Source organism: Alligator sinensis, unplaced genomic scaffold (assembly GCF_000455745.1).
Source record: "Alligator sinensis unplaced genomic scaffold, ASM45574v1 scaffold126_1, whole genome shotgun sequence".
In the NCBI taxonomy this organism is placed as follows: domain Eukaryota; kingdom Metazoa; phylum Chordata; order Crocodylia; family Alligatoridae; genus Alligator; species Alligator sinensis.
The window spans coordinates 5,216,129-5,232,164 of record NW_005841842.1 but is presented as its reverse complement, the minus strand read 5'-3'; the positions used below and the strand labels follow the sequence as shown (position 1 = coordinate 5,232,164).

General features: G+C 41.1%; 1 protein-coding gene across 3 annotated transcripts in view; it reads right to left on the bottom strand.

Annotated features, from left to right (window-relative positions):
• Nucleotides 1-16,036, bottom strand: part of SEMA5A (semaphorin 5A) — a 593,698-nt gene that overhangs the window by 112,315 nt on the left and 465,347 nt on the right. For all 3 annotated transcript variants that reach the window (XM_006015687.3, XM_025205600.1, XM_025205596.1), the window contains one exon: nt 2,137-2,284. In XM_006015687.3, coding sequence (XP_006015749.1) covers nt 2,137-2,284 — 148 coding nt within the window. The remainder of the gene's footprint in view (nt 1-2,136; nt 2,285-16,036) is intronic.

The window sequence follows — 16,036 nt, the reverse complement described above, 5'->3', positions numbered from 1 at the left end:
TTTGGTATGCTGATACCATTTTAGGACATGCTGAAACATTTGAGAAGTATATTGGAGTAAAAATCTTCACGTTTTACTGAAAAAAGTGAACCAAAATGCCTAAACAAAACATGTGGTTACTGAACCAGGAAGGAATTGTTTGAATACACTAGACGCCGCTACAGTTGCTGTAATATTTTACAAATGACAGGAAAATCGGATTGCAAATCCCAAAAACAATAATCTCATTGGTTTGGATCTAATATCTGACAAAACACCTCATAATATTCTTCCTCTCATAGAATTTCACAAAGCTATCTGGGGTATATACTTTTCACTACAGATCAGGAACAGATTACATTGCTCAATCATATGAGCCAAGTAATGCTAACACACATTTAACAAGGAAGATGGAAACAGAAAACTTTCATAGTGCACTCTTTAACTTCTTTTTGCCAGTCACAGAGGTTTAACCACAAATCTGTGCAAGAAATTTTCCTTTCTTCAACAGAAGTCAAATATTTTGAAGACTTAGCAGAAGTGAAGACAGCTTGGCTAATTCTTAAAGTTGAGCCAAGGGAAGGGAACAAACGCTTTGACTGTATTCAATTTCCTTGCAACAGTGAAATTTCAGTTGTGGGACAAGTGTTAAAAGCAGCATAGAACCAGGGAGGGCATGTGAAAAAGCAAAACTGAGATTATTATAAATTACCCTTTACTTGGTTTTGAACAAGTTTGCCAGTGATGCTAAAAAAAGTCCATGGATGATAACACACCTTGTAATTAATCAAGTTTATCCTATAAATTGAAGAAATTTAAATACTGGCTATTTAAATTCTCTAAATTAAATTAAATACTCTATTTAGAGAACTGTATTTTTATCTTCTTGAATGACATTCTGAAACAAAGGACCAAAAAGTATGTCACAGGGCTTCTTTACATGCGCTCCGGTTTGTTTTTGTTTTTTTTGCAGGGAGGGGTACAGGGCTTTAATTGAAGTGGCTCTCGGGGTCCACTCTAATTAAAGTGCCCACAGCATCTCATGTATTCAGCATCCCACACTTCAAAATGGTGGCAGGAGGTTGCTTTAATTATAGTTTGTTCAACAACCTTTAGTTAAAGTACTCTCACCACCACCATTTTGAAGTGTAGGATGCTGAATACATGAGAACCTGAGGCTACTGAAGCATGTAAATTACCCGAGTCTGGTCAGATGCACTGTCATTACACACACATCACGCATGTCTACAGGCACCAATAGTTCCCAACACGGATGTCCAACAAGTTCCAGCTCAAGTTCAGCTCAAGGTCAACTGTGTTAAATTAGAGCTCTTATCCTTCTCCCCAGACCTTTTCAGTAATTTTGGAAAATTAGACTAGTATTTTTTCTAAGTATCCATATCAGCACTGAGCCCTAGTTTTGCAGATTCTTTTTTTGTAATACCTCTAATACTTGGTCTTTCCTATGTGTCCACTCAGCTCAAGCTCTCTTTAAGATTTCATACTGTGTCTCGATAGATGAATCATCCTTTTCTTTGGCACTGGCAAATGAAATATTTTCCTATTCATACAGAATTCCGCTCCACAGATTATTCTCCCAGCCTGCTGCACTGAATATCTCAATTTCTTCTTTGCACCTATCCACTAGCCTCCTGTCCCTAGCTCCACCCTGCCTGTCTTCACTCATTCGGTCAAGAAGCTGTCTCCTTATTCTGACCAGCCTGTATTGCCACCCTCCATCTCACACTTGTTAAATATTCAAATAAGCACATTCATGCCACGTCCCATGCTACCCCTCACCCTGCGGTTGCTCCCCATAAATACCTACAAAGCCATTTCACAGATTTCCTTCAGGCTCACCTTAAAACTCCTTTTTGAAAACATTACTGAAATGCTTGCAAAATTCTGAAATGCCTGCAAAATTCCCAAAGAACCTTGTCTGCAAAATTTTTGATGTTGGTTAGCTCTGGGTACACTGCTGATCTGCTAATCAATATATCAGTTTTCTTGTGTTTCCGCCTAGTTCTTTACTTGGGCTCTTAGTTACTTCAGTAATGCAAATAATAAATAGATTCAAACAATGTAGATATAGACTCACACTCACAAATCACCATGTTTGTGAGTGTTTGCTGACAAGACATCCTAGAAGTGACTCACCACATTACAGCCAGGGCAGTCAGGACCATTCTCACAAGTCCTGCGACGAGCCTGAATCCCTCCACCACACTGGGCAGTGCAGCGTTCCCACGGACCCCAGCCTGTCCAGAATACGTGTGGAGGGCATAGCAAATGTTCATTGCAGTATCTGACGGGAAAAGAAATAATTTAATGCAAAAAGGTCCCCGACCTCTACATTTTCCATTATTTAGACAGATGTTTGCACATGGAAATGTTTCGCATGGGTGGCCTCATATTTATTTGTTAAACCCTTTATTTTTTGAAACACAGAAGTGATGACTGTCATACTGTATATGACGCATAAATATATGATTGGAATATTTTTGGTGCAAACTGAAAGTACAGCATTTTCATCATTGTCTATCTTCACTCTGGGTGCAATCTAGCTTGTGTATCTACTTAACTGTAAAACACATTCCACACCAGAGTAGACTGCTACTCCAATAGAAGTAATACCTGTACTTGAGGGAAGAACTGAGTCCATGAAGTAGAAAGGCAAATATTTATGTAGATACTATTTTACAAGCAGAAACAAGCAAGTCAAGCCTTGTTTATAATTCATCTTTTTTCCTGCTCAAACAGCTGAGTTGGCTTTCCAACTGTCCCACTGCCTCTGATTTTATAGGTAACATCAAAGATAAAACATGATTCTAAGTAGAAGGGCTCCATAAAATACTTTGATCATATTGTTGCTTTTACCTCTAAAGTATGTTTTTAAGCATCACAATTTACCTAAGGATTTTCTCAGTAGCCTTCAGGCAATCTGATTCAGAAGGCCCTCAGACTGTTTAATAGCAAATGAAAAGTTTGCTTCAGGACTGCTAATATTTATGTTAATCTGGGTCAAGCGAAAAAAAAAAATCAAACTGGGCATTGTATTGCCTTCCATCTTTCAACTTTTGATGCCCTGACTACCATCTACTTTATAACTACTTTTGAAGTTGCTTTCTCTTCATCCTGTCCTGCAAAGAATATTTATTTTAATATTTTAGTCTCTCATTTTTTTCTCTTTGGACACAAAGATGTTTTTCTAATATTATAAAAGCCTAAGTTTATCTGTCTGTCTATCTGTCTGTAACACTTTATTTGCACTCTGATTGGCTGATGGAAACAGCCAATCAGAGTGCTCCAAGTGTGGGGGAGCACCGTCATGATTCGAAAGCTGTACCAAGGATGGAACAGGAGGTGGGGGAGCTGAGGCTGGCCTCGGCTCCCCCACCCCGCTCCCTGCAAGAGGCAGAACAGTGGCAGCAAGGTGTGTTAGGTGGCGGCACTCCATCCCAGCCCCCTCTCCCACCCCACCCTCTAGTCATTCTTAACAGGCAATTTGCTAGTAAAGTCATAGTTCTCCCTACAAGAGAAACATAGTGAATAACCTTTCTTGTATTAACCCCTAACAACCTCAACTTCTCATTCTTCACTACCAAATGACTTTAATTTGAAGAGTGATATCTATTTTATATATGGATATGAGCCAAGGTTACATAGGGAAAATGAGAGCCAAATATGCTCCTATGTATAAGTGGAATTGGGCAAACTAAGAGCAATTAATATATTTGATTAACTGACCTCTTTTTTTCTTTTTCCTTTCTCTACTTGTGAATTTTTAGTGCGCCAAGTCAGAATTATCCAAAAGTTTGGGTGAATGTGTTTCAAGCCGTGGACTGGTCGTAAACTGTTCATTGACTATTCCTTTGCACACTAGCTATTTTTAATTCTTTGTACACAGTATGTAATTGGTCTTCTGAATTACATTGTAATGTTCCGTTCTGTGACTGGATAACTTCCAGACCCCAGAATGTTCTCCTTGGTGGCACAAATGCTCCCTGTGTGAAAAAAGCCACAGGCTGCCATCCTTGTGAATGTTTGTGACACTTTTCTCTTGTGATCAATATGGACTGAAAAGTTTACCTGTACAAATGTTCACAGAAGTAGAAGAAATAGGAGCAAATGAGCTGTCAGAAGGAAGTCAGCCAATGAATGCAACACATTTTTTTGCAGTGTACTTCCAGATCCTTTTAGAGGGTTGGTATTAACTTTGGGACTCTCTCTCTCTTTCTTTGAAATTAAGCCACTTAGGGGCTTGGAGTTACATAACGTGTGCAAGGCAAGAATTTTTTAATGTGATAACTTTTATGGGACCAACTGCACAGTTGGGATAGAGTCAGACAAGCTTTCTAATGCAAGACATTTTTCATTAAGTCTGAGAAGTGAGAGCCAGCACAACAAAGTAAAATACAGTTAGAAGACTGGGTAGAGAAATTCCCAGGGGTAGCAGACAAACAATTAGCAAAAGAAAACCAGCTGATTACTGGTAAATAAAGGCCTATTGAAAGATAGGGGTGGGGGTGGCATTCTCACATTTATGTGTGGGAAGAATTCAGGGATCAGGTAGTTTATAATGTATCATAAAACCAAAAGCAGTGTTAAGTCCTTGGTTCTTAGGATGAAGGTACGCATTACACTTAGACCATACTAAATATGTGGAATGTTAAGAGATGTTAAAGTCAGAGCATGCTGTGAGCAGTCACATGTTAAGGGTTAATCCCGTTTCTTGCCTGCACAGCTCTGATTTGCCACTAGAAGGCTGGCAAGCAAGGATTAGCAAGGAGTCAGGACACTTGGGCTCTATCACTGATTTGGCTGGGAGTATGGGGCTGGGAACAGTGCATCCTGGGATGCTGGAGGGCTGCAAATTGCTCTATCTTTGTGGAACAGAATGAAGTTACTCTTTCACAAGCAAGGGAGCAAAGCCCAGAGTTAACTCTTACCTGAAGTGGCATAACTTTGTGATGCTCAGAGGGCACTTAGCACAAGTTAACAAGCTTTAATGTGCAGATGCTCGCATTTTAAGTGCTCTTAGTATGGTCTTAGTGTAATGTGCAACTTCACCTTTAATGTCCAGCCAGCCCATGAATATTTGTTCTCAGGCTTGCCATTTAATGGTGGTAGGCAGATTTCCCTTTAGCACAACGAGAGTGAGGTCAGAGAGGGAATGGTTGTGCTCCAAAAAATGTGCTTCTAATGGAGCATATTATATTTTTATATTTTTTCTGTGACACTTTACTCTGGTGTGCAGTTTCTGTTTAGTCTCATCCACGTAGTTGCCATGAGAGCATCTTGTGCACTGTATCAGATATATCACATTTTGTGAAAGGTATGTGTAGAAACCATGAATTATGGTTTGGTTTGGTTTGGTTTGGTTTGGTTTGGAGGGTGTTGATTGTAGTAGCAGTAGAGATGTGTTGACAGGTTAAGCATTTTTTGCTGAGCCAAGGCTGTGTTCCACTTGATGCCTGTTGGGTAGTGGCGAGTTCACTTCTTATGATGAGTTGGGCAAGCCAGGGTATTTGAAAACCAGGAGTCAAGGAGCTTGGAATATTTCTCTCAAGGTCTGATCTTTGTTGAGTATACTGCTGTTACTAACTTGTCGAGTAACATGTTCTCACCAAAGTGTCTTTATTAAATACCTGTTCTCAAATGTCAATGTATCATACCTCTTGCTCAGATAAGTGCATAGGAGGACAAAATTTTACCACTTGATTTAGTATGTGCTGGAAAGGTCAGCAGTGCTAGAATTCTGTTCACCACATCCATTTAAAGATACATCTGAAGTTACAAAAAACACAAAGTGCCTATATACTCTGCTTAGTTGTTAATAAAACAAAATTGGTCATGGAGCTGAGTTTGCATTTTTACTGCCCTTTGAAAGAATTGCACCACACAAGTGCAGTCCTATATCCATCTCATCCAGGCAAACTCCAAAAACATCAGGTATGTTTTTACAGTCAAAGATCAATCGCAGGAATGATTCTGAGAACTTTGCTGTAGCATGGGGTTTTGAGCCAAGTTTTATTAAGCCTCTTTTTGGCTGCATATCAAGTTAGCCAGAAATGGCTTTTCCTCTTTTGTGTTCTTTCTCTTACTCTCCCTCCCTCCCTCCTTTCAATTTTTTTTCTCAGGATCCACAGGGCTTATATTTTACAGTAATTCAGCAAAACAAGCAATATAACGAACTCAGATCTGTGAAATTGCTGCCCTTTGCACTGACCCTATCTCTAGCAGAAATGAGGTCAAGAGGAAGAGTGGCATGAAAAAATGCTAGTTTAGTGCAGTGACCCTTCCCCTCTTCCCTTCTCATGAATTTGAGTTCTGTTCTCCTAATATGGGAATTTTTATGGCGGGCGGGGGGAGAGGGGGAAGGTCAATCCAGCCCAGCATCCTCCCTTCAGAAGTGCTCTGTTCAAAGAAAGGGAAAGCATGTTCTCTCTTTTTTTTCGATTTCATCTCATGAAGGTAAATGTCTTTCTAACACAGTAGAAATAAATTTATGCCCTAAAGAATACCTGTTGATGGGCCTTTTAATTTCTTACTCAAACTAGTACAACTAGGATAAAGATCTAATCCTTTAAAAAATGGTACTTTATAGCTCAAGCCTGAGCCCTCTTCTGGTCAGGTGAGTCCCTCATTGGCTAGGGTCAGATGTTCAAAAACCCAGAGCTTGAATTAGAGATGTACAATTCCAGAAATTTTAAAGCCATGGAAAAAACCATTTTTTTCTGGAAAAAAATGGAAATTTTGGGAAAAATTGAATCTGCAATAAATTCACTTTCCTACTTTAACTTGGTTTGGTTATAAAATGATCATGTTTGGTATATTTATTAAATTTAAAAGTATAGTTTATTCAGACAATAATTATAAATTTACTAATTGAATTTACTTTAAAATGTTTTTAATTTTTGTTACAAATGGGGCTACAAGATGCAGAACTCTAAGAAACCTAGTATCTCTTAGTTTTTGCCAGTTTATGAGAAAAAGGCAAAAATTAAAGTTGAACATAGAAGAAACCATCAACATTATAGTAAAACAAAGGAAGTTACTATATATTCTAGACTTAGTCTCCTCCACAGTGTCAAGCAGATACAAAACACACTCATTTTTAGAAAAAGAGTTGACAAAAAAGGAAAAAAAACCCAAGACTCATTGAATACAAATTTTGCTACATGAAACTTTGTCTAATCAGTCTCATTTTCTGAGCCATCACCATCAGCAGTTTCTGCTTCTTCTGATCCTTCATTTTTATAATCTTCATGGACTTTTGAAAACTGAAGGTTTGCCCGGATTGAGACAAGCTTCTTTACTCGTACACATTAGATTATTTCTTGATTTGGTGTGAGTATTTCCAAACATAGACCAGTTTCTTTCACATGCTGCAGAAGATGTAGGAATCTGAAGCAGGCGACAAGCAAGAGGAGCAGCAGCTGTGTTATGCAGCCATGTATGCCTTGCCACCATGTTGCAGGAGGGATATGCTTGGCCAAGTGCCAAATTGCATTCCTGGACCAAATACCTGAAGATGTTCTCTATTCTGCAACATTTGAAAGTATCTCCCCAACATCAAGTCCTAAGTGTGTCACTTGTTTTGTAATTCAGTCAAATGCAGTAGCAGTGCTATCATCACTAAGATTTCTGTCTTTGAATCTTGGATTCAAGAGATTTGCAGCAGCATGAATTGATTGAAGAAATTGGCTCTGAGGTCAGACCCAGAGGGTGGTAATAGACAGAAAACCTGATGGTGTTCAACACCGAAAAATGCAAGGTACTCCACCTTGGGGAAAACCACCCCCCTGCAGCATGCTTATAGGCTTGGCAGTGTTACGCTTGCTAGCACCATGGCTGAAAGGGACTTGAGGGTCATGACTGACCACAAGATGAATATGAGCCACCAAGGTAATGCCGCAGATGGTAAAGTAAGCAAAACTCTGTCTTGCATCCATAGATGCTTCTCAAGCAAATCCCAGGACGTCATCCTCCCACTGTACTCAGCCTTGGTGAGGCCGCAGTTGGAGTACTGCATCCAATTCTGGGCTCCACAATTCAAAAAGCATGTGGAGAAGCTTGAGAGCCCAGAGAAGAGCCACGCGCATGATCAGAGGGCAGAAAAACAGGCCTTATGATGAGAGACTGAGAGGCATGGGACTCTTCAGCCGGGAAAAGCGCAGGATCAGGGGGTCCTGATGGCTGCCTATAAGTATATAAGGGATGTACATCAGGACCTGGGGGAACATCCAAGGGATGACAAGGTCAAACGGTCACAAACTCCTCCAATACCATTTCAGGCTGGACATAAGGAAGCACTTCTTTACTGTCCAAGCCTCAAAGGTCTGGAACAGCCTGCCTCCAGAGGTGGTGCAAGCCCCTACTCTGGACTCCTTTAAGAGACATTTGGATGTTTATCTTGCTGGGATCCTCTGACTCTAGCTGAATTCCTGCCCCTGGGGCAGGGGGCTGGACTCGATGACCTTCTGAGGTCCCTTCCAGCCCTAATGTCTATGAAATCTATGACTGACAACAACATTCTTCCCATCTGTTAATAAAGTCTTTCACTTTTCTTTCTTCTATACTTGTAAATGGAGATACACTTAGATTCTCAAAAACAATTGATTTTATCTGGGCCCTTTGGTAAGGAAGGTCTGACAAAAATGCACTGTCTGATTCAGATGCAGTGACTACTGAAGAAATTGGCTTTAGAATCTTCAGGGAGTTCTGCAGCTGAACCCAGAAGACATCCTCATCAAGTACAGTGTTCCTTACATTTCTGGGTACTTTAAGATCCTCCATTATTACTGTTTATTGAAGAGTTTCCTTGTTTTTTAGTAAACTTTCAAATGAGATCACTACTCCAACCCATCTAGTTTTACTACAGCGTTTGTGTCACTATTTTATTCTTTGCATTCTTTTCTTCCTGCTTCTTCTTAAAGACTGCAGCTACAATATGAATAGCTTTTACATGTTTTATAACTTCTTTTGCTCTTCTATACATCTTTTGCAGTGTCCAACTTCATGAAGTCATTAAGAAGCCCATGGGATGCACATCCTATTGCAATAATATGTGGATATTTATCCATTATGATCTCCCATGCTGCTTTCATGTTACTTGCATTGTCAGTCAGCAAAGCAAATACTTCACTACTCACAATTTTCTGTAGGACTTCACATATTTTACTACTGATATACTCTGCAATATGCCTGGTCTCTCCTGTTTCAATGCGTCTGTAAAACACTGGTTGAGGTGTTGTTATGACAAAGATTATGATTCCTTCTCCCCACACATTTGTCCATCCATCTGTAAGTACTGCAAGACACAGTGCTTCGTTGATTTTTCCTTGCACAGATTGTATTACATGTTCATAATCTGACTCTAAAAGAGGCTTGCTCAAAGGATGTCTGCTAGGCAAACGGTATGATGGTTTTAGTAATTTAAAAGCTTCCTGCCAGTATGCATTTTCAGTTATTGATGATGGCGTCCCAGAAGAATATATTGCTCTTGCAAGAGCTTGGACAATTTTTTCCTGATCTTCAGGTGTCATGTTGTCTACAAATGAAGCTATTGAAAGTCTTTTGTATACAGTTGGTTGCAATATTTGGTTACTTGAGGATGTTGATTGGGAAACCCTTTGTGATGCTGATGTTATAGAAGAAGCAGTAGTAGGAGAACTTCTGGATTGAGAACGTTGGAAAGAGCTACTTGCACTTTCAACATCATGATCTACCTCCTCCTCACTTATACTCATGAAGGATTTTTTAATGTCTGCAGGACACTTCTTACATACAAGGATGTGTTTGGTTATCCTAGTAGCATTTGGAAATGCATATTTCATTTGAAAGGATTTGCAAATCACATTTTTTTTTTCAGAATAACTTGCAGTATGGAAATGCTTCTATATGCTAGAAGTTGGTCGCACTATTTTGCTAAGGGAGAAAACAGAAAAATATAATTTAGTGGCTAGCTTGCATATATAAACACTAAGCTACAGCATGTACAAATTTAATGATGGATGGAGGAGAGGCCTCCTCAGAGTTAACTGTGAACAACTACCCTGCCCTACAGGCCTCACCTCACTGCTAAGGTTGGATGATTTGTCACAAAACATCAGCTTAGTAGGGAGTTCAATTATGAATTACATAGGTTATGAAAATATACTAATACAGCTAAAATATAGTTTAATATACTGAAGTCAGAGAAATTTGAACTCTTACCTTTCAATAAAGAAGTATACTTTCTTTCAGTTCCTTTGTGCTGCTTCTGTACTTCTGTGGATCTCAAGGTCACAGGACAGGAGGCGGCAGGTTCCTTCCAACTCCAAAACCTTTAGACTTGCTCTGTCTCCTCTCCTGAGGCTTTTGAGCAAGCAGGGCAAAAAGCTCCTCATTTCTAATCTCTACAGGAATGAATGGATGCTGCTGCCATTGTCCACTCCCAGCCCTCTCAGGCCTAGTCAGGAGGACAGGAGCAGATCCACCAATCTCTAGATCACAGTCAACAATAGAGGAAGTCCACAAGCAAAGAAAGCACTGAATTCTTCTTCCTTCTCTTGTGAAAATGGCAGTGCCCCCTGGGGGCAGAAATGCATCTTGCTCTTGCATATGAGAGTTGTACTGTACTCCTTGTCCTTGGTGTATAGGAATTGTAATGATCTAATACTGTAGGTAGTCTTACATAAAAGTGTTCCTATTACATGCAACCTCCATTTAATGCTGTTTCACTTAGCGCCATTTCGCTATAACGCTTGTTTTAAGTTGATACCTGATTTCGCTTAGCGCTCAGTGAGTTTCATTATAACGCTCACGGTCACCATCTTGGGTCATTAAAAACACTTGTGGTTGCCATCTTGGGACATCAAATACTATCGGTTTCGATTAACATTCATTTTGTTTGGTTTTTCAGGAACCAATTAAGAGCACTAAGCAGGGGTTGCCTGTACATAGTTATTAAAAAACATTTTTGGGGCGCGAAGGGTAGCAATATATGAATACCTTGTATTAAACATTTTATTCATCATTCTGAAAGAAAATATTTTATAAGAGGTTTTTTTAATTTCCCCCCAAATTTTCAATTTTTCCAATTTTTTTGAAAAAAACCAAAGATATCCTTAGAAATCTGTTCAGCCTCCACAAGAGAAGACTGAGAGGGGATCTGGTGGCCATCTACAAACTGGCCGAGGGGGACCAGCAGGCTATAGGAGAGCCCCTGTTCCCCTGAGGACTACTGGGAGTAATGAGGAATAATGGTCATAAGTTGACCAAGAGTAGATTCAGGCTAGATATCAGGAGGCACTACTTCACAGTCAGGGTGGTTAGGATCTGGAACTAACTTCCATGGGAAATGGTGCTCGCTCCTGCCCTGGGGGGGGGTCTTCAAAAGGAGGCTAGATAATCACCTAGCCGGGGTCATTTGACCCTAGCATTCTTTCCTGCCCAGGGCAGGGGGTCAGACTTGATGATCTGCTCAGGTCCCTTCCGACCCTACCTACTATGAAACTATGAAAAAAACCTGGGTTTTTTCCTGCATTTTTCTGGTTTTTTCCCCAGGCTTTCACATCTCTAGCCTTAATTGATCCAATCTTTGCAAGTTAGTCTAACCTGCCTAGATTGAACCAATTTGCAAGTGAAAGTACATTCTCTCTGGACTGAGGAAATGCAGGTACATGTCTGCAGTTGCTCAAGCCAGGAGCCGGGGGCAGGGGGGTGCTCGAGTGTGTCCTTGGCTGCAGGGAAGCTGTGCTGGGGGGGAAGAGAGGGGGACATGGCCAGCTCCACAGTAGCTTGGAGTGAACTGGCTCCTGGCTGCTGCAGTGGCAGAGGCAGGGACATGGACAGATGCCGGCCAGCATGACCTCTGAGGCAGAGGGGGGTTATTCCCCCCCTCTTCCTCCTCTGTCCCCAGGGCACAGCAGCCGGGGTCTGCCCACTCCTGCCCCCTCTGCCAGATGCTGGAGGAAGGGGGAAATAACCCCCCGCCCTGCCCCCTCACATAAAGGCCCCTGCTGGCCAGTCTCTGGCCCTGACCCTGACCCTGACCCTGACCCTGCAGCAGCAAGGAGGCAGGGACCCTGAGGGGGGCAGCACCTCCTGTGATGGTGTCCAGAGAGTGCCAGCCTACGAAGTTTACTTCATAAATCTACTGGACACAAAAAATCATGGATTAAACATAGACATTAAATTTATGGCACATTACAACCTGCCTGCCATCCGATAACCCTAGGTAACATCTCTACATTTTACCAGCTACATTCTATCACCAGATCAACATTCCCTACTTCTCCCCTCAACCTACCTCTCTCACACCTTTTGTCTCCCATGGCTTCTGATCCTCACTGCTACACATTTGTATTTTCACAAACCTGCATTTTGCATATTGGCTTCTATTCCATCTGGGAGAGCACATAAAACACCACCAGGCTCTCCCTACACCTGAAGTAGGGTATTTGTGCCCAAAAGCTTACAAAGAACAATTTTTCCAACTATTTAGTTGGTCTAATAAAAGATATCACATTTACCAGAACCTTCTCTGCCTATTACATACCATTCATTCTTGTCCCTGCCTACACCATATTTTCATATTTAAGGTTGGTGGTGGTTATCAGCAGGTATTTCTTTGACTTACCGGCAAACAAAAAGCTCCTTGAGGCTAACAGGGATACTAACTGCCCCCTTTTCTTGTAAATGTGCAATTAGCACTTTTATGAACAAAGCTGAAACAACAGAAAATATTGCTCAAGGGAATAGGCCAGAGGCAAAACTGTTCAGAAGCTGAGTTATGTGGGCAGAGCTTTTGCAAATGTAGAGGACATGTTTATAGCTGTGTTAAAGACGACAGGTCCACAGATGCAGAGAGACAAGTTAGAAACTCTGGGTGTCTATACAGGCCCTCCGGGGGAGGGCGGGGGGGGTAATTAATTAGAGCAGCTCCCAGGTAGCCTCCCTAATTAAAATACTGCAGCATCATATGTATTAAAGCTCCCGTGCATTTATAAATGGTTATGGGATGCTTTATTTAAAGTTTGTTTGAGGAGGTTTAGATAAAGCACCCTGTGGCCATTTTAAAACACATGGGGACTTAATACACATGATATTGCAGAGATGCTGCAACATTTTAATTAGAACGCAGAGCAGACTTGGTTAATTGAGTCTGCTCCATTGCGTTCCAATTAGAAAGCTGAGGAGCATGCGTATAGGCAGCCTCTGGTGCAATGGCCTTGCAAGAAAAGGAAGTATGAGAGAGCTTTTTCAGCAAAGTGCTGTTTGGAAGAGCAGGTGTGGAACAGACACACATCATTCTGGGGAAGAAAAAAAAACTGTGTTCAGAGAACTTTGTGAACACTCTTTGAAAATAAGCAGGATTGCACAAAGAAATATTGCGTCTATCATCAATTTCTCCTCCTAGGAGGAACACCTCCTGAGGCTCTGAATATTGTCTGTCTTTCCAAAAAAAGGTGGGGCGGTAAAGACCTTTCTGATCTGCCATGATTAATATTCCCTTCTCCTACATAAACTTTTGTATAGAGCAGAGGGGAATTTGTGGGATTAATAAACTAATGTTCACAGCTTCTTCCAGAAGGCAGGTACCATGGTTGCCTGTCCTCTGTACCCCCATTAGCTTCTCTTACCCTGAACAACTTGACAGAACAGCTCCTTAAGGAACATAGCTGCCATGGCATCTCTGAATACTAATTCTCCAAAGATACTTATGGAAGGTGAAGGAGCACCCATGGCATCACTCAGGTTACTATACACTCAGTCCTTGGCAGCTTGCTTCTTACCCTCATCCTCAAATGATGGATCTGGATTCCCAAGGAGACATGGGAAAAAGTAGATGTCTGAACATGCTGTGGTGTGTACTCACTCTATATTGTGCCTGGATCCAGGTGTTTCTGTTCCTTTCTGACTGTGGAAACTATTAGAAGTGTGGAGTACAAAACATGATAACTAAGTAGGGTGCACACAAGCACAAAGCAATAAACATGAGAAAGGAATGGTTTAAACCCCTCATTTGGTAGATCCTCGATTATTAATCTCCCTGAACACAGGTCTAAGCATAGGAATGGGGCAAATCAGCCAAAACATCACTCGGTGCTTGTCAAAAAAATGAGGAAATACAGTGAATGATCAATAAAGTATTAGGTTGTGGTAAAGAAAAGATAGAGAATAATATGGATGCTGCTGCCTACATTATGTTCACTGAATATGATTTGTTTCAATGAATGACTCAAAAATGACATAGTAGAAATGGAACAAATCAAGATAAGAAAATGATTGGAAGCTTTGGAACTGCCTAAAAGGAGAAAAGGTTTTTAAAAAGTAGGATCTATTTACCATGGAAGCAGATCAGAAGGGATAGATACTACTACCCTCTTTGGACAGAGACTATAGCCAATAAGGAACACTATAAATGGAAACTTGACAAGGTTCACTGATCTTCTAAAGAATAACCTACATACAGGAAAATGAGGTAATTTCTTATGTCCTTCAAAAATTCATCAGGATGCTTTTCTTCTGAGTACTGACAACAAATCATTTTCTAGAATCAGCAAACTCTGGCACATTGCTATCCTTACTGATTTTTCAGACTGTATCTAAAAGCTCTGAAGAGCAGCTGTAATTTTATCTTCTTTCTATACTGAGAACTGGCCACATAATCCTATTCTTTTTTCCCCCTCATCTTTTAACCATCACTCAGTCCTCCATTTTAGGCCCACATCCAGCAAAGATTTAACCCAACTTTAATATGGTAAGTAATTCCATTGGTTTCCAAAGGATAATTCACATACATAAGGTTAAGCCTAATACATAAGTCATCCTGTGACCCCAGCTGACTTCCTGCCCCTGGGGCAGGGGGCTGGACTCAATGATCTTCTGAGGTCCCTTCCAGCCCTAATGTCTACGAAATCTATAAGTCTTTCCAGAATAAGGGCTTCCAGAAGCTTGTATGGGTATCACTGAGGGGGGAAAATGGCCCAAAAGGCTTAAAAAATAAATACTTAAAAATTAATATTTACTCAGATTTGTTAGTGTGTTCCCTTCAGTCACGCTTATGCCTCTTTTACATTAACTTTCTATGGAAAGTGAGATGGAGCTTGCACACAGAATTTGCAGACAGACCTGTTTGTAATGAAGCAATGCATTTAAAAACACATAAAACCATTGCCTGAGCAGCTGGGTGGGTAACTTTTAGGAAAGATGCTTGTAGATATTCTGTAAGCAGAGGAAGAAGCTAAAGGCTTTTAGTCAGCTATCAGTTTTGAATTCTTTGCTCAGTTGTCCTAAATAACTTAGGCCTGATTCTCAAACAAATTACTTCAGTTTGAGGCAGATGTAACACTATTGGCACCAGACAAAAGTGGTGGTAAATCATGTCATAGATTTCATAGACTTCATAGACATTAGGGCTGGAAGGGACCTCAGAAGATCATCAAGTCCAACGCCCTGCCCAAAGGGCAGGAAGTCAGCTGGGGTCATAGGATCCCAGCAAGACAAGCATCCAATTTACTCTTGAAGCTGTTCAATGTAGGTGCTTGAATCACCTCCGATGGCAGGCTATTCCAGACCTTGGGGGCTCGGACAGTAAAGAAATTCTTCCTTATGTCCAGCCTGAAATGGTCTTGCAGTAGTTTATAACCGTTCAACCTCATCATCCCTTGTTCACCAGAGCAACCCAAACGTTCCCCCAGATACTGGTGGTCACCCTGATAAACTTATAGGTGGTCATCAGATCACCCCTGAGCCTGCGCTTTTCCAGGCTAAAGAGTCCCATGGCTCTCAGCCTGTCATCGTAAGGTCTGTTTTCCTGACCTCTGATCATGCACGTGGCTCTTCTCCGAACTCTCTCAAGCTTCTCCACATCCTTTTTGAATTGTGGGGTCCAAAACTGGACGCAGTACTCCAGCTGTGGCCTCACCAAGGCCGAGTACAAGGGGAGAATGATGTCCCGGGATTTGCTTGCGAAACATCTATGGATGCAAGCCAGCGTTTTGGTTGCTTTACTAGCTGCAGCATCACACTGCAGGCTCATGTTCATCTTGTGGTCAATCATGACCCC